Source organism: Ictidomys tridecemlineatus, chromosome 4 (assembly GCF_052094955.1).
Source record: "Ictidomys tridecemlineatus isolate mIctTri1 chromosome 4, mIctTri1.hap1, whole genome shotgun sequence".
Classification (NCBI taxonomy): domain Eukaryota; kingdom Metazoa; phylum Chordata; class Mammalia; order Rodentia; family Sciuridae; genus Ictidomys; species Ictidomys tridecemlineatus.
Genome location: NC_135480.1, coordinates 189,977,797 through 189,995,670, shown reverse-complemented (window position 1 = coordinate 189,995,670; position 17,874 = coordinate 189,977,797). Strand labels below are relative to the sequence as shown.

Genomic DNA, 17,874 nt, shown 5'->3' with positions numbered 1-17,874 from the left:
CCTAACTCCAAGGGAGTTGACAGCTCCTCTCCCCTACCTGGAGTCACAGAAAGAGGCTGTGGGCCTGTGGTTGCAGAAGCGACAACTTTAGGAAAAGCACCCCTTAATCTCCTGGGACTGGCCGGACTCTCACATTTAGGCTTCAGTGTTTTCACAGCTGGCCTGACTCTCATGGCTGGCTCTAGATTGTTCTGCTGGACATGAACCATCTGATCAAACACCAACAGGAGACAAGGGCACTCTGAGATCAGAAAAACAAAATACTTTTGCAATCCACTAACAGGATTCTCTCCTGGCTAAATTGAGTCACAACTATTTCTCTACCAATTGCAGATTTATGTCTGTCTATCTCCATTTCTTGTTTGTAAGCTTTATTGAGCTCTCTAACCATTGAGTTGTCCCTGCAATTCTGATTGCACCCAAGTTAGAGCTCCTCTGGGCCTCCCCAAATCCTATAGAAGGTTCTCTCTAAGACTCTTTCTGAGACCCCCAGTTCCCCTTGGTGAGTGTTCTTTCTAGCTGCAACAGTAAAGCCAACTTCTTGACCTACACATGTGTTCCTAGTGGTCTTTGGGGGAAGGGTATTAACATTTTTAGGACAAGAACACAGGTGTCCTCCATGCAGGGGAAGCACCAGGCTGAATCACAAATGCAAGGCTCGGTTTGACACTGTGTACCCATCAGGGGCCAGGACACAGAAGGCCTTCAAGGATTTTGGCCTGAGCAATTGGAAAACTGGAACTGCCATTGAATCCAGTCAGTTGGAGGCAAGAATTTAGTGGGGAAAGCTACATATCTCTGTTAAACATATCATCAGTCTATCTAGGTGGGCTGCTATCAGAGATGCAGGTGTGATCCAGTATGGTTTAATGAAGGTGGGATTAATTTCTCCCCTATGAACATCTGAAGTGAATATTCCCTGCAGGCATTCAGGAACCCACTTCTTTCTATACACTACTCCCTAGGACAATGTCCTCATCTGCAGGGGTTAAAGCTGAGTTGTAAGAGGTAAGCAAAAATAGATGGTGGGGAAGCATGGTCTTCCCTCCACTCCGCCCTGGGAGGTTCCTCCTAGTTCATCCTCCTTCATGGCCACTGCCCACTTCCTGCTTGCACAGGTTTAGAGAGATTACTTTCAGAATTAAATACCACATACTTTGGCTATTGGTTAGGTCCAAGTTTCTTTTTACAATACAAATTCCTCAAAAGCTTAGTAGATTTCTGGTGCACTAACCTCTTGGTTTCTCCCATGGACAGATTAACTGTACTCTTAGAAAACATTTAAGCCTGAAAACTCTGACATAGGCTAGGTCAGCCTCTATGATCTGCCCACCCTTTCCTTTAACAGTGGTTTGACAACATCTAAAGCAAGAGATTTGGGAGGGATGGATCCTTCAATCTCGTCTTCACCAGCGGTCTCCCTACTGTCATGGCAGCAGCTTTATCTCTTACTAAGCCTGGACACCCACTTCCTGTCATGCTTACAATGCTTCACTTTGGGATCCCAAAGCAGCGGCACTCAGTCAACTTCCAGCGAAGCTGCAGGTAGGGAGGGCATCATTTAGAGATGCTCTGCGACTGTGCCCCTTCACTTGCACCTTGGCTGCCTCTACCCCAGTCCCTCCCTCTTGTGAGTTTTGCTGAATGCACAAGAAACTGCCTACACCACACCAGACTTTCAACACCCTGATTTTTTTTTAAATCTAGTTCCCAGTTCTACAGCCTTTGTCGGCACATGCTGCATCTTCCATAAAACAGCAAGCAAACATTTGACCAAAGGTTTTGCCAACATATAACTAGAGGTAGCAGGTTTCCAGGCTGTTATGCCTGAATTCATATTCCCCCCACCTCCTCCTTAATCCTCCTCCTCCTCCTCCATCTCCTCCTCCTCCTATTTTCTTCTTCTTTCTCTCTATCTGTCTTTGGTACTAGAGATTGAAGGCAGGGGCACTCAACCACTGAGCCACATCCCCAGCCCTATTTTGTATTTTATTTTGAGACACAGTCTCCCTGAGTTGCTTAGTGCCTTGCTGTTGCTGAGGCTGGCTTTGAACTCCTCACTATCCTTCTGTCTCAGCCTCCTGAGCTGCTGGGATTACAGGTGTGCACCATGGTGATACCCAATTTTTGATACCCAATACCTACCTTCTGCAAGTCTACTGGCCATGCATTTTGAAGTTGATCAATTGCCTTAACTAGTCAGTCTCCACCATGTGGCATATTCTTTGAGCTAGACTTGCAGCTACATGTGTTTAATAAAGATCATGATAAAGCCAGACACTGCACTTATAAATGAAGATGAAGGTCTAGGTCAGTAGAGGGCCTCAAAAACATGTAGCAATTTGTGTTCTATAAAGATAAAAGCCTGGGGGTATTTGTTGGTTAGTTTCCTTAAAGATATTAAGGAAACAAATATTAATCCAAATGAGATAGACAGCCCTTATTATGTACATTTTGCTTGTTTAATTTACTTTGAACATTCCCATGACACTGAGACTTCAGGACTTTGTAAACTCAGCATCCCCTCCTGCCCCAGGTTCACAGCAATTAGTCTTATGGCCATAAACAGTAATGGCATTTTTTGGGAAATGCAGGCTCCTGGTGACTGTGAAGTCTCTAGAGAATGAGTTTCTTTCTTTCTTTCTTTTTTCTTTCTTTCTTTCTTTCTTTTTTTAAAGAGACGGTATTTGGGGCTAAGTTTGTGCCTCAGTGTTAGAGCACTTGCCTAGGATGTGTGAGGAACTGGGTTAGATTCTCAGCACCACATATAAATCAATGAATAAAATACAGGTCCATCAACATCTAAAAAGAAATTTAAAAAACAAGAGAGTATTTGTACCCAAATGCAGTAGATCAATGTCACTAACATATTGATAACAGATTTCATTATCAGCAAGATAATGTGTATTTTCTTCAACAAGTTAAAGTTGTTGTTCTCTATTAACATAATTAAATCTCGAAAACAAATTGGAATGAGTAAGTGTAGTACAATATCATATATAAAATTTAGATAATACACAGTGTGAGATGCCCCCCATGAAGCTTCCTGAGTGGTCTTTTACTCAGTACTGAGCCATGGGGGACTTAGGTCTCCCTTGGGGAATGATTCCCACTTTTCCGAGTGTAGACTACCCAAAGTGTGAGATCTCTGCCCTTGCTCTACTAGTGGGACAGCTCTCTCTGGACTTGGGCGTAAACCATTGGGAACTGGATTGCTCACCTCCTACCTTATTTGGTAAAAGAACGTTCCATGGAAAAATCTTTGATGCTTCCCCCATATAAATAAAGCAAACACAGACTCTCTCTCTTTTTCCAGTGTGGAAGCTGGACCCCTAAGGTGGAAGAGTGTCTGGGGCTGCCCTGACCAGGAGCTGAGCACGCCCCTTAGCCTTGAGTAATGGGGTGTGCAACTGGCATCCCCTGAAGTGTGAGGCAGATGGGCCTCACCTTCACTAGGGAGTGCAGCTCTGGGAGTGGGCTCACCCAGTGTGACAGGGCTACACCCCCTATTTGCTGTAACACAATCCCCTTCCCTTATTTGGGTGGAATTTTCTATGGAATGTCCCTCCCTAAATAAAAACAGGGGCTGGGGTGTGCTTGTTCTCAGCCTCTTGCCTCCCTTGTTCCCCTTGTCCTCCAGGGTTGGAGCTGAGGCCTCAGAGCCCTCTTTGAACCCTGGAAAAGGTATTTCTGCATTTGTGTGGTCTGTTTACCACCAGCCCAATTCACATTGACTGACCCTGACTCCGTGTCCCATGAGGGACTTGGGCGATAGAAGAGCTGTCCCACACACACTTTCTAAAATTACTTCCTGGGTCCTGTGGTTTCTTCACCATTTTCTCTTTCTTTGCTTTATTTTGCAGCCAGCCCCTTACCTGCAGAGGAAACCCTAATTCCACCACCTGTGCAGGACGCAGACAAGAACAGAGGACAATGCAACTCATTATTGACGGAGACCTGGACTCAGATTGAGTAGGTCTGGTGTGCAGCCTGACATTCGGCTTTCTCCCAGACTCCCAGGTGATACCAGAACTGCTGCTCTATGGCCCACACTTTGAACAGCAAGGCATTCAATTATGAAAATGGATCAGAACCACAATACGAGCTCTCCATAGAGTCAACTCCTGAATTGGGGTGGTAATCAGAGGGGACCATCCATATCAGTGATTTTTACTACTGGTGATTTTCCACATGGACTATGTAGGGATAAAAGACAAGATGCCACGTTGTTTTCTGGGTGGTAGATGTGGGGGTAACTGTTAGTCAGTTCTCCATTACTATAGCAAATACCTGAGAAAAATCAACTCATGAAGTGAAAACGTTTATTCTGGTACAAGATTTTGATTTTTCGGCCCAGAATTGGATGGGCCTGTATGGAGGCAGCCCAGAATGGCAGAAGCATACAGTGAAGCAAACTGCTTGCCTTCCGGTTGGGAGACAAAAATGGAGGCACAGGCTGGGGCCACTCAAAGGCACTTCTCCAGTGACCTGAAGACCCCTCACTAGGCCTGGCTCTTGACAATCCCCCACCCCCACACAGCACCAGAAGTTGGGGACCAAGCCTTCAACACAGGGGCCTTTGGGGGCATTTCAGACCCAAACTGAAGCAGTAATTATTATTTTCTGCCTCCTGTTTTCTGTGTTTTTCAAATTTCTCCAAAAAACGAGAGAAAAGAAGAAAAAATATAGTAAAGAAAGCAGAGTTTTAAGCTGTGTGCTCTAGGAGGCTCTGGAACAACCTGTTCCCTCTTAGCTCGTCCAGAGTCTGAAGTCCTTTGGCTCGTGGCCTCTTCCTCTGTCTTTAGAGCCAGCACCAGGCCAAGTCCTTCTGGCCTGACCCTCTCTCTGCTTCTTTCCTCCTTCTCCTCTTCCACTTGGAGTGATTTTTGGATTTCTCAAGCCCATCCAGATAGCACAGGATGATCTGCCCCTCAAATTCAGCTGATGGGTATGGAATGCTCCTCTGCCATGGAGCCTCACATGCTCACAGGGGGCTAGCACATGCTCATGTCTGGGGGACCCCATTCTGCCTGGGAGTCTTCCCTGCCCTGCTCCAGCCTCCAACCCAGCCCCTGTGTTCTCCTGCCTCGGCTTGTCTTTGTTCTTCTGATTCAGGTTATTTCTCCCACTATTTTCTAGAAAGTGTTCCCTTCTAGACCTGCAGAGTTAATGCACTATAGGGAAGGGAAGTGTACATCCCTAGGAGGTTTGCTGAGAGTGATGGAAAGTGGAACCACATCTACTTCTATTCCTTAATTTCCGGACCCTGGGACATTGACTGAGGTTCCCTAGAAAAGTGGTAGCTTTTCCTCATGGGGTGTTAACTCTAAAATGAGGTCTTGTCTGCTCTTAGAGAGGCTGTTTGCTATTCTAATGGTCTGGTGGGATCTGGGTGATGAAGAATGTGATAGACTTAGTGACCTCCATGGTCATATGCCAATTACCCTTCCTCTTTTGTCTGAGGTAGGATCTTTAGCTTTGACCCCTTGCTGATCTCCAGGAATCCAATTTCTGTGTTGGCTGAAGCCCCACAAACCCACATTCAGAATATGAGTTGATCCCTGTCAGGATGGCAGCTGCTCCTTCTATTTTGCAAGAGATCTGATACAGTCAAGTGGCCACCAAGTGGCTGTTCATTTCCTTAGAGCATGATCCTGTATCAGGGTTCCTTGTTAGTTGATGCTGCTGATAGGTAGGATTTTCAGCAACAGCAATAGCTAGATCACCTGTTGGACCATATTTAGCCTCCATTCCGACTACCATGGCTTCTCTGTTGATGAACTCATTATACCAACACTCACGTTGCTAATGATGTCTGTTGGCTGAGTTAGGTAAATTGCACTTGCTAGTGTTCTGAGAGCACTTTGCCTCCAAATATAATATTCCGTGTTAGGACTTCCCTGTTGCACAATGAGCAAGATGAACTTTCCTCCATGTGGGAGTAAGGCTAGGCCCTACAGCACATGTTGACATTTTCTAAATTTGTAAAATCATTATAAGTTGTACATTATTATTTGAAGTGATCTTACTACCTTAAATAAAGTTTTAAAGATATTCATACATCTATATCTTTATACACAAAGATTATTTTGACCTAAGTCCCTTGAGATATCATTGCTGGGTCAATGCCATATCAAATTCTAAAGTTTCCCAAATAATTCATTACATCACTGTCCTAAATAATACTACTGACTCGCTTTTACCCATCAATATTTAAGGTAGTGATTCCCCAAGCTTAGATCAACATTACATTTAATGATAATAACAGTTTTTCCTAGATTGGTGAATAAAAGGCTATTCAATCTTCTATTTCATTTTTTATTATTAACAATACATAAAATGCTTTTCCTTTGCTCAGTACCCATAAACATTTCTTATTCTAAAAATGTGTCTCTTTATACCCTCGATGTCCTTTGTAGAGGTTACCTCTCCTAAGTTAAAACTCTGCCTCTCACCTCATTCTACGTTAAGATAATCATTCCAGTTCATTTAAAGTTAGTTTCAAAATATAAATTTCTACATGCAACTTATTATACTATTTTTCATTTCATAATTCCATTAACATCAAAATCAAATCATATAATTGATAAAAATTAAATTTCATTACCTTTAATTCCTTTCCAACCCAATAATATTGGCCTTATCATGCCCAATGAATCACTCTTGCCGAGTTTCCCGGCCAACTAAAGATAATAAATCTCTTCTTATTATTAAAATTTTTACTATACTAGACTATTATATGCAGATTAAGGTTAATGATACTCTAACTTATATCAATCTTTTCTTCAATTTTAATCAATAAAAAGGGGGAAAAACAGGACCGTACATGCCCATGATAAATCTCACAAAAATATTTTAAACAATTTCTTTAAATTGTGATACTAAGATCTTACTGCTGGTGAACATGGTACAATATGTTAAATCAGATTTAAAAGGGGAGAATCTAAACCTGTCATCATGGAAACCACTGAAAAACCTGACACGGGAAGGTAAAACCCAACCCCAATGTTACAGCCATGCAGGCTTCATGAGCTGTCAGGTGAGGAAATCTATGGAAAGACTTCTCTGGACTCAATGCCCCAGGCCCCCTTTAATGCACCTTACAATGTGGACAGGAGAGTCCAACCCAATATTTATTAAGGATACTCGTATGATGGATGATCTTATAGATACTCACATTGCACCTCCATGTGACTGGATTTCAGCATTCTAGCTACAGTAGGAACCTAACTGTATGTTGGTCTCATAATGATTATATTTAAAGGTACCTTTTAAGGAAAGGTCAACTTGGGAAAGACCAATATCAACCAATCATATTGGTCCTAAGAATTTAAGACTCTGTGTACATATCTGGTGAGGTGTCAAAAGAGAATGACTATTGATTCCAACATGGCGGCGGGCGTGGAGAGATCAACTCTCTGACCTCTTCAGCTGTGCAGGCACAGGGAGTCGTAAACAGCCTAATTCTGTTTGCTCAGGATCACTAGGCAATGCTGAGCTGACGTGGATCTGGGGCGAGCAGTCTGGGCCTCTCAGAACACACACTGAACCTGGATTGGCTGAATTCAAGCTCCCGTTCGCCTGCTTCCCGCAGACAAACAGCTGTGACTCAGCACTAATCCATCCGGCTGAAACAACCGGTCAGCCCTTCTGATCCTACGGAGGTAAATGCCAACCGAGCCTTCATAGGTAGTGGCCACAGGTTTGAAACAGGGCTTGGGAGAGACAGTAAGGACCCACCCGTTGCATTGGTCACCCGGCAAAGGGAAACGAACTGTCGCCATTTGCAAGAGATACCACCGTGGCAGACAACTGACGTCATCAGACTGCGGCGGAGGAGATAACTTCATTGAAACCTGTGGCTACAGGGCTCACGGGAGCAGCAGACCTGGCGTGTACCCAGTATTGTGGTGAGCGGCACCCGTGAGAGGGGCCTGGCTAGAGGAAAAGTGGGGAAGTGACTAGACACAAGAGGACGCCCTAGGCACCCAGGATTGGAGACTTGCCCAGTCTGGGAGGAGGAGCGGCTGCACAGTGATTGGTTTCCGCATATTGATAGGAGAAACTTGGCCTGGTGGTCACAGCGCCACCTACTGGAAGAGAAGTTAATCAAACTCTAAGACTGCATTTATTAGTTTTTTTCTTTTTTTTTTTTCTCTTTTTTTTTAAATTTTGATTTCGGGTTTTATTTCATTTTCATTTTTCTTTCTTGTTTTTTTAATTTTTTTTTTTACAATTTTTTTCTTCCAATTTTAATTTTAATTTTTTTTATTAGTAAAAAAAATTTTTTTTTCTCTTTTATTTCCTTTTTTTTCTCTTCTTTTGTCTTTTCATTTCTTTTCAATTATCTTACCCCCCCTTCCTTGAATTCTACCTGCTTACTCTCATTCTCTTTAGTGACTTTTTCCCTTCCCTTCTAATACCTTTCCTCCCAAGCATCAAATAAATTTATAGGAGTAAACAGTAACTCAGCAGTCAAACAGAACAAGAAGTAACATGAGCAGCTTCAAAAAGCAAGGAAGAAAAGGAGTACAAACAATGCAGGACAGCCTAAATATTCAGGAGGACCTAGAGTCATCAGAAAAATGGTCATATAAAGAACTCAAGGAACACCTTAGACAGATGGAATGGAACCTTAAAGAGGATACGAGACAGCAAATTCAAGCAGCGAAAGAACACATTGAGAATGTATTACACAAACAGATAAAAGAAGAAGTTAAGCACCTTTATCAGGAGATAGAGATTATAAAAAAGAATCAAACCATAATCTTAGAAATGAAGGAAACTATAAACCAAATTAAAAACTCAATTGAGAGTATCACTAACAGAGTGGAGCAAGTAGAAGCCAGAACATCAGATAATGAAGACAAAATATTTCATCTTGAAAAGAGTCTAGCCAACTCAGAAAGGCTGGTAAAAAATCACGAGAAAAACATCCAAGAGTTATGGGATAACATAAAAAAACCAAACTTACAAGTCATCGGGATAGAAGAATGTACAGAGATTCAAACCAAGGGAATGAGTAACCTGCTGAATGAAATAATTACAGAAAACTTTCCAGAAATAAAAAAGGAAACTGATATACAAATTGAAGATGCATATAGGACACCGAGCACACAAAATCACAGTAGACCAACGCCAAGACACATTGTTATGAAGATATCCAATATACAGAACAAAGAGAAAATATTAAAAGCTACAAGAGAAAGGAGACAGATTACATTCAGGGGTAAACCAATAAGGTTAACAACGGATTTTTTATCAAAGACACTGAAAGCAAGAAGGTCATGGAACAATGTATTTCAAACACTGAAAGACAATGGATGCCAACCAAGAATTCTGTATCCAGCAAAATTAAGCTTCAGGTATGACAACGAAATAAAAATCCTTCATGATAAACAAAAGTTAAAAGAATTTGCAGCCAGAAAACCAGCATTGGAAAGCATTTTGAGCAAAACACTACATGAGGAAGAAATGAAAAACAATAACCAAAACCATCAGAGGGAAGTGCCTCGGTAAAGACAGAGGGAGAGGGGAAAAATAATCATGGAGAAACAAACTAAATTTTTTTTTAAAAAAAAAGGATAAATAATCAAACATGGATGGAAGTACAAACCATATATCAATAGTAACTCTGAATGTTAATGGCTTAAACTCTCCAATAAAGCGACATAGGCTGATATCATGGATTAAAAAAACAAATCCAACAATATGCTGCATCCAGGAGACACATCTGATTGGAAAAGACATACACAGGCTGAAGGTGAAAGGATGGGAAAAAATATACCACGCACACGGTCCTCGTAAGCAAGCAGGGGTGGCCATCCTCATATCGAATAAAATCGACATCAAGACTAAGTTAATCAAAAGGGATAAAGAAGGACATTATATACTGTTGAAAGGAACCATTCACCAACAAGACATAACAATTATCAATATTTATGCACCTAATAATGGCGCTGCGACATTCATAAAACAAATTCTCCTCAAGTTCAAGAATCAAATAGACCACAACACAATAATTATGGGTGACTTCAACACACCTCTCTCACCATTGGACAGATCCTCCAAACAAAAGTTGAATAAGGAAACTATAGAACTCAATACCACAATCAATAACCTAGACTTAGCTGACATATATAGAATATATCAACCATCATCAAATGGATATACTTTTTTCTCAGCAGCACATGGATCCTTCTCAAAAATAGACCATATATTATGCCACAGGGCAACCCTCAGTAAATATAAAGGGGTGGAGATAATACCATGCATTTTATCTGATCATAATGGAAAGAAACTGGAAATCAATGATAAAAGAAGGAAGGAAAAATCCTACATCACATGGAAAATGAACAATATGTTACTGAATGATCAATGGGTTACAGAAGACTTAAAGGAGGAAATCAAAAAATTCTTAGAGATAAATGAAAATACAGACACAACATATCGGAATCTATGGGACACAATGAAAGCAGTTTTAAGAGGAAAATTCATCGCCAGGTGGTCATTCCTCAAAAAAAGAAAAAACCAACAAATAAATGAGCTCACACTTCATCTCAAAGCCCTAGAAAAGGAAGAGCAAAACAACAGCAAATGTAGCAGAAGGCAAGAAATAATTAAAATCAGAGCGGAAATTAATGAAATTGAAACAAAAGAAACTATTGAAAAAATTAACAAAACTAAAAGTTGGTTCTTTGAAAAAATAAATAAGATCGACAGACCTTTAGCCATGCTAACAAAGAGAAGAAGAGAGAGAACTCAAATTACTAACATACGGGATGAAAAAGGCAATATCACTACAGAAATACAGAAGACAATTAGAAATTATTTTGAAAACCTATATTCCAATAAAATAGAAGATAGTGAAGACATCGATAAATTTCCTAAGTCATATGATTTGCCCAGACTGAGTCAGGAGGATACACACAATTTGAACAGACCAATATCAATGGATGAAATTGAAGAAGCCATCAAAAGACTACCAACCAAGAAAAGCCCAGGACCGGATGGGTATACAGCGGAGTTTTACAAAACCTTTAAAGAAGAATTAATACCAATACTTTTCAAGTTATTTCAGGAAATAGAAAAAGAGGGAGCTCTTCCAAATTCATTCTATGAGGCCAACATCACCCTGATTCCAAAACCAGACAAAGACACCTCAAAGAAAGAAAACTACAGACCAATATCTCTAATGAACCTAGATGCAAAAATCCTCAATAAAATTTTGGCGAATCGAATACAAAAACACATCAAAAAAATTGTGCACCATGATCAAGTAGGATTCATCCCTGGTATGCAAGGCTGGTTCAATATACGGGAATCAATAAATGTTATTCACCACATCAATAGACTTAAAGATAAGAACCATATGATCATCTCAATAGACGCAGAGAAAGCATTCGACAAAGTACAGCATCCCTTTATGTTCAAAACACTTGAAAAACTAGGGATAACAGGAACGTACCTTGACATTGTAAAAGCTATCTATGCTAAGCCTCAGGCTAGCATCATTCTGAATGGACAAAAGTTGAAGGCATTCCCTCTAAAATCTGGAACAAGACAGGGATGCCCTCTATCACCACTTCTATTCAATATAGTTCTCGAAACACTGGCCAGAGCAATTAGACAGACAAAAGAAATTAAAGGCATAAAAATAGGAAAAGGAGAACTTAAATTATCACTATTTGCAGATGACATGATTCTATACTTAGAAGACCCAAAAGGGTCTACAAAGAAACTACTAGAACTAATAAATGAATTCAGCAAAGTGGCAGGATATAAAATCAACACGCATAAATCAAAGGCATTTCTGTATATCAGCGACAAAACTTCTGAAACGGAAATGAGGAAAAACACTCCATTCACAATATGCTCCAAAAAAATAAAATACTTGGGAATCAACCTAACAAAAGAGGTGAAAGATTTATACAATGAAAACTACAGAACCCTAAAAAGAGAAGTAGAAGAAGATCTTAGAAGATGGAAAAATATACCCTGTTCATGGATAGGCAGAACTAACATTATCAAAATGGCGATATTACCAAAAGTTCTCTATAGGTTTAATGCAATGCCAATCAAAATCCCAATGGCATTTCTTGTAGAAATAGATAAAGCAATTATGAAATTCATATGGAAAAATAAAAGACCCAGAATAGCAAAAGCAATTTTAAGCAGGAAGTGTGAATCAGGCGGTATAGCGATACCAGATTTCAAACTATATTACAGAGCAATAGTGACAAAAACAGCATGGTACTGGTACCAAAACAGGCGGGTGGACCAATGGTATAGAATAGAGGACACAGAGACAGTCATATCAGATGCCACTTCCTATAGAAAGTCCAAAGCCAGGAGGACTTGGTGTGAATGTACTACCACTGAATGTTTCACTTCTACTTCTTAAAGGAAACTTGCAATCGACCACGTAGAATTTGGATTCTTAACTTAGCAAAAGATCTAAGAAGCTAAAAGTTTGATTGAGTTATCTAAAACTATTTTCACAAAACAAAAATAAGATTACATTTGCTATCAATCTGAATCTTTAAAAATCCATATGATTTAAATGACTCCTTATTGTTTGGATATTATTTACAGCCATATGATAAAGGCCAAATCAAGCCTGGAAACCTGATGATGCTACTTTAAAAAGGCCAGTACTTGTGGGAGACCAACCTTACACGTCACTGGGTCACACTCCCCAGCTTGGTGCTGAGGCGCTCAGTCACAGAAATGTGGTCAGTATCTCTCCTGCATGGGTGTGTCTTGCTACAGCCCCATGGGTGAGGCTATGCTCACCAGTTCCTTTGTAATATAACCCCTTGCCCTGTTTAGGATAGAATCTTCCATGGAAGTGCCTTGTGTGTGTCCCCTTCTCTTACTGTGCCCTTGGGTGCAGCATACCCAGGTGTCAGTCAACCTGCTGACAGTGGACATCATGAAGACAGACTCAGCCCCCTGAAACCTGACCCCTTGCCTCATTTGAATAACTTCTCCTCAATAAAAGAGGTCAGCACGTGCTCTCTCTCTCTCTGTCTCTTTCTGCGGACCCTTAAGGTCAGAGGAGCCATCACAGCGACCCAAAGAAATAGGTATTTGTGTCTCTTGTGTGGTTATTTCGTGCAGCCCAGTTAGCCCAGTTTAACTGGAGTGACCCCTGAGCCTTTTAGTCATGAGAACAGAAACACAGCAAATACTCACATTTGCATTTATAGCTGTCATTTCTTATTTAATGATAATTTGAGTTCTACATATTTTGGTGTATTCTTTCAGGCTTATGTCTGTCTCCATATTGACTATATTTGTGGTCATAAGCCATTTTCTCATGATGCTATGTTCCCTGAAAATTTCAGTGATAATATCCTGACCTTCAGCAAAGGCAATATCCAAAAAGATATTTGGTGCTTAATTGCAGCCTCAGATTTCCTACATTATACAGATAGTCCTATGCCTGACTTTGAAGGCAGCAATTGCAAAGAGGGTTCCTGCAATGGCTTTGGGCCTATGTTCAATCTTCTTATGCTTTAATTACTGGAGATGTAGGAGTTAAGAAAAGGGGCAAGAATGAGACAGAGCTTTTAAAAACCTAGATGGCAGCACAGGATCTAATCCACCATGTTTTTCTCACTTGGAATGCTGCTCCTGCATGCTCTCCACATCTCCAACCCCACAACATTCAAAACCTACCCCAAGTCCCACCTTTCCCAGGAAGTATGCTCTGACCCCACCAGCTCCACCTATGCCAGACACTGTGCTGAGGGGTTTATGGGCATCGTCCCATTGGACCCTCACAGTAATCTGTCAGGAATGATTGTCCTTACTAAGAGGGTGAGGCTCAGGGAGGCTAAAGGCTTTCCTATGGCTTTGGTATAGCAGAGATGGCAATGACACCTGGTCTGCATGACTCCAAAGCCTGTGTTTTAAGTCCTTTCTGCAGGACACCACTTCCCCAGCATCACCCAGTTCTGTAGTCAGGACGTGGGGTCCCTCTGGAAAAGATCTCTCTAGTGCTTCTATTCTCATACGGGCCCATGGCATAGACTTTCTCAGAATTAATTACTTGTCCTTCTATTGTGGGGAGACAGGAGGTTGAAGTGATAGGGTTCAAAGAACAAAAAAAGGAATTTCAATGTTCTCAATATAAGATACCAAACATTAAGGACATTGTTTTATTCAACCCTGTTTTAATGCTTGCAGCATCTTTGGTAGACACAGTCTCATTGTTTCTGAAGTTTGTGAAAAATTGAGTAATTCACCTAAGGACATATCCCAGGTGAACAGCAGAGCAAACCCTCCACACATTTCATTTCCCAATGGTGCTCATTCCCACCACTTACAATGAGCTTTCTGAGTCCAACAAGCCAGACCTACAGTAAATTTGGTTCCCAATGGAAGCTCTGGTTCCCAGGTAGAGCATCCATGACTCTTCATGGGAATGTTTTGAGAAATGTAAGGTCCCTCCATAAATTTAAAAGAGGGGGGACAGCCAAGTTTCAACAGAGCAGGAACAATCCTTGCCTTCACCCCAGGGAATGAAAGACCATTCCAAGGACAGGAAGGAGGAAAGGTGGAGGCACCTGGATAGAAAAAAAAAAAACACCGCGTTTAGATAAAAAGGTAGAAGAGCTGGGGTGGAGCTACAGTGGGGACGTGCTCACTGTTGGGGACTCTGAGGAGACAGTTTTATTCCTTACCAAGATGAAGCTCCTGCTGCTGAGTCTGGGACTGACCCTGATCTGTGCTCACACAGAGGGAACCCATGATGCTGTGACAAGCAACTTTGATCCGTCCAAGGTAAAACTGTGGAGCATTACGACTTTTGACGTTGAAGGGTGGCATGTTAAAGGAGTGGGTTCAGACCTGAACTAAGAGCAACTGTGCCATATTAAAATGCAACAAAAGGGCTGGGGACTTCCGTTTTCACTGAAGAGACAGTGGAAATGTCCTAGGTGTCCTTTCAAATGATCTGAGTTCTAATTCCCTCTTCTCATCTGAGCCCTGCCCCATAGGCCAAGAGTTCAAGGAGAAGAGTGTCTATGGCATTCCCTCTCCTCTTTCTCACTTAACCATTTCTCTTATTTATTGCAGTATTCAGGGGAGTGGTATTCCATTCTCCTGGCCTCTGATCTTAAGGATAAGATAGAAGAAAATGGTAGCATGAGGGTTTTTGTGGAATATATCCATGTCTTGAAGAACTCTTCCTTAGGCTTTAAATTCCATATAATGTAAGTATGGCTTTTTTAGTTGGGAAATGGAAAATGAAAGAGTAGGTATAATCTTAAACCTACACACACACACACACACACACACACACACACACATACACACACACACACACACACACCAACTCATGCACATAGACATGTGCACATACATACTGAACCTGCATCCAAAACCACAGTCCCTCAGTTTAACTTACCCAGGACTTGATAGACCTGGGAGTTTTCAAGATTCATTGATAAAGACTTGGTTACAGGAGTAAGTTGATTAGAAGTGGGGGATGCAGAGGGCAGAGGGGTATCAGAATCAACGTTAGCATGACAATATGGAATAGTTCAAGAGCATGGGATTTAGAATCAACAGACGGAATTGATTTTTACCAGCTGTTGACCAAGAAAACCCATCCTGACCAGGTGTGGTGGTGCACAACTTTAATCCCAGTGGCTCAGAGGCTGAGGCAGAAGGGTCATGTGTTCAATGCCAGCTTTAGCAACTTAGTGAGACCCTGCCTCTAAATAAAATATTAAAAAATGGCTAAGGATGTATCTCAGTGGTTAAGCACCCCTTGGTTAATCCCTAGTACCAAAAAAAATTCATCCCTTCCCACCTTCATTTTACATGGACAAAAGCTGTTGATAAAGATTCTCCCTCTTGATTTATTGTAAGGACTGAGTAAGCTGATGTTCATAAAGAACTCAGCTGAGAGGCACCATTAGTGCATACTTAGCTAATGATCTTAACGAGTGCTTGTGGTATATTACTAGCAAGAATGCGAAGTAGTACTAATAATGGTGACAAGCAGTTCAAGCACTTTTTAAGTCATTTCCCAAGTATCAAAGTAAATGAAACAATTATGAAGTAAATCTGTTTGGTAATTGCACAAAAAATATTCAAAAGTTAGGTGGAATCAGAAACCCAGGTTATAGGTAGACTAGAGGACGAGGAAGCCAGCCTCATCAATATGTCCTGGGCAGCAACTCGTTCTTTTTTACAGTATAAATGGAGTATGTGCTGCAATTGAGTTTGTTTGTGACAAAACAGAAGAGGATGGTGTATATTCTGTTGAATGTAAGTAGACCACAAACGTTCTTTCCAAATTATATTTCCAACTGCAAGGAATTACTGAACTCCAATAATATCAGGATATTTATCAATGACTCATTAATTCTCATTAAAGTAATAAAATAGGGGCCATCTAATAGCCAAGGTCCTGTATATAGGAAAAATTTAGGTACAAAAGCCAATTCCTATAATACCATCAAAGAAAGAATGCAGTCTGGTCAGACGTGCCTCCTTCTACAACAAAGGTAATTGGCAGGAGGGGAAAGGTAAACGGGTAGGACAGCTTCTCATTTTCTGCCATCGGTGTGATTATGCCTGGTGGCCATTGCCACACATATAGCCAAGGATGTAGCACCAGATATGTAATTCCAGAGGGCTTATTGGGAAGACAGATAGCATTATTGACAGAGATGGTGAGGGAGGTGGACAGGTGTCAGAAAGGACGATAGAGAGGGATTTGCTGCTGAGACTGAATGTTCTACACTCATGGTCTATTTACCAGTGTCCTTTTTAGAAGTCCTTCATGAAGCCCGGGCATTGGACATCTTCACTGAGTCTTCTAGAAGATGCATTGTGTTTGTTTCATGGGCAAGAATAGGTAAAAAGTTTTCATTGCTTCCCACAAACCAAAGACGTTCTGAGCTGTATTCTGTTTTCTTCACAGATGATGGACATAATACATTTAAAGTACTTGAAACGGACTATTGTAACTATATTATTTTGTACCTAATAAATGAAAATCATGGAAATACACTCCAACTGATGCAGCTCTATGGTAGAGTATTTTCATGCTGACACTCATCTTGGGTGGGAGGAAAGGGAAGGAAGGACCCTAGACACAAAATGATCTCCCCAAGGTTATCCCAGACCCTCTCTCATTGTGAAATGAAATCTCTCATTGTGCCACAAAGATGTCTTATTGATGTCAGATTCAGAACAGGTCCTGACATACAACTGTCACCATCCATTTTCCTTTTCTCCTAGAGCCCTGTCCTCTCATTCTCCTTTATTATCAAGACATATGTCACAGCAGTAATGTCACTGTTCCCACAGGTCGAGCAGCAGATGTGAGCTCAGAACTCAAGCAGAAATTTGTAAAACTTTGTGAAAAATATGGAATTGTTAAGGAAAACATATTGGACCTGACCACTGTTGGTAAGTTTAGCTAGCTGGCTTTCTCCTCCTGAACTTCACGTCCTCTGAAAAGGAAAATCCAAGGGAAGACAATCAACCTCCTTTGTGCCAACATAGAGAAGCATCCAATTTCTCTTAGGGAAATATAATGGGGCTCCTGTCTATCTGAATGTCTTCTGTTCTGCCTCTGCAGACCGCTGTATCCAGGCTCGAGGTGGAGCACAGTCCTGAGTCTCCAGGTAGGTGATCTCTGTCCCTGATGCAGAGGGGGTGGACCAGGGAATGGTGCCTTCCAAAACCATTAGGGACTTGTGCCCAAAGATTGCATGAAGAAAAACAACACAGAGGGCTTTCTGTACTCTCTATAAGCCCACTGGCATTACACATCTGGTGCTCTGCCCTGGGCAATGTGCTGTGGCAATGTCACACAGATGGCAGGCAATGAGAAGCTCTCCTACCCAA

General features: G+C 41.3%; 1 protein-coding gene across 1 annotated transcript; it reads left to right on the top strand.

Moving 5' to 3' along the window:
* Positions 1-14,694: 14,694 nt before the first annotated feature.
* Positions 14,695-17,643, top strand: LOC144376713 (major urinary protein 4-like). Its single transcript, XM_078044982.1, has 6 exons — positions 14,695-14,790; positions 15,085-15,221; positions 16,211-16,284; positions 16,943-17,053; positions 17,332-17,433; positions 17,606-17,643. Exons 1-6 carry the CDS (start codon positions 14,695-14,697, stop codon positions 17,641-17,643), a joined length of 558 nt encoding a protein of 185 aa, XP_077901108.1.
* Positions 17,644-17,874: the final 231 nt, after the last annotated feature.

Coding starts and splice junctions, on each gene's coding strand:
- LOC144376713 (XM_078044982.1), top strand. CDS start 14,695: ATGAAGCTCCTGCTGCTGAGTCTGGGACTGACCCTGATCTGTGCTCAC. Junction 15,222..16,210: donor GGCTTTAAATTCCATATAAT/GTAAGTATGGCT, acceptor TCTTTTTTACAG/TATAAATGGAGTATGTGCTG. Junction 17,054..17,331: donor CCAACTGATGCAGCTCTATG/GTAGAGTATTTT, acceptor CTGTTCCCACAG/GTCGAGCAGCAGATGTGAGC.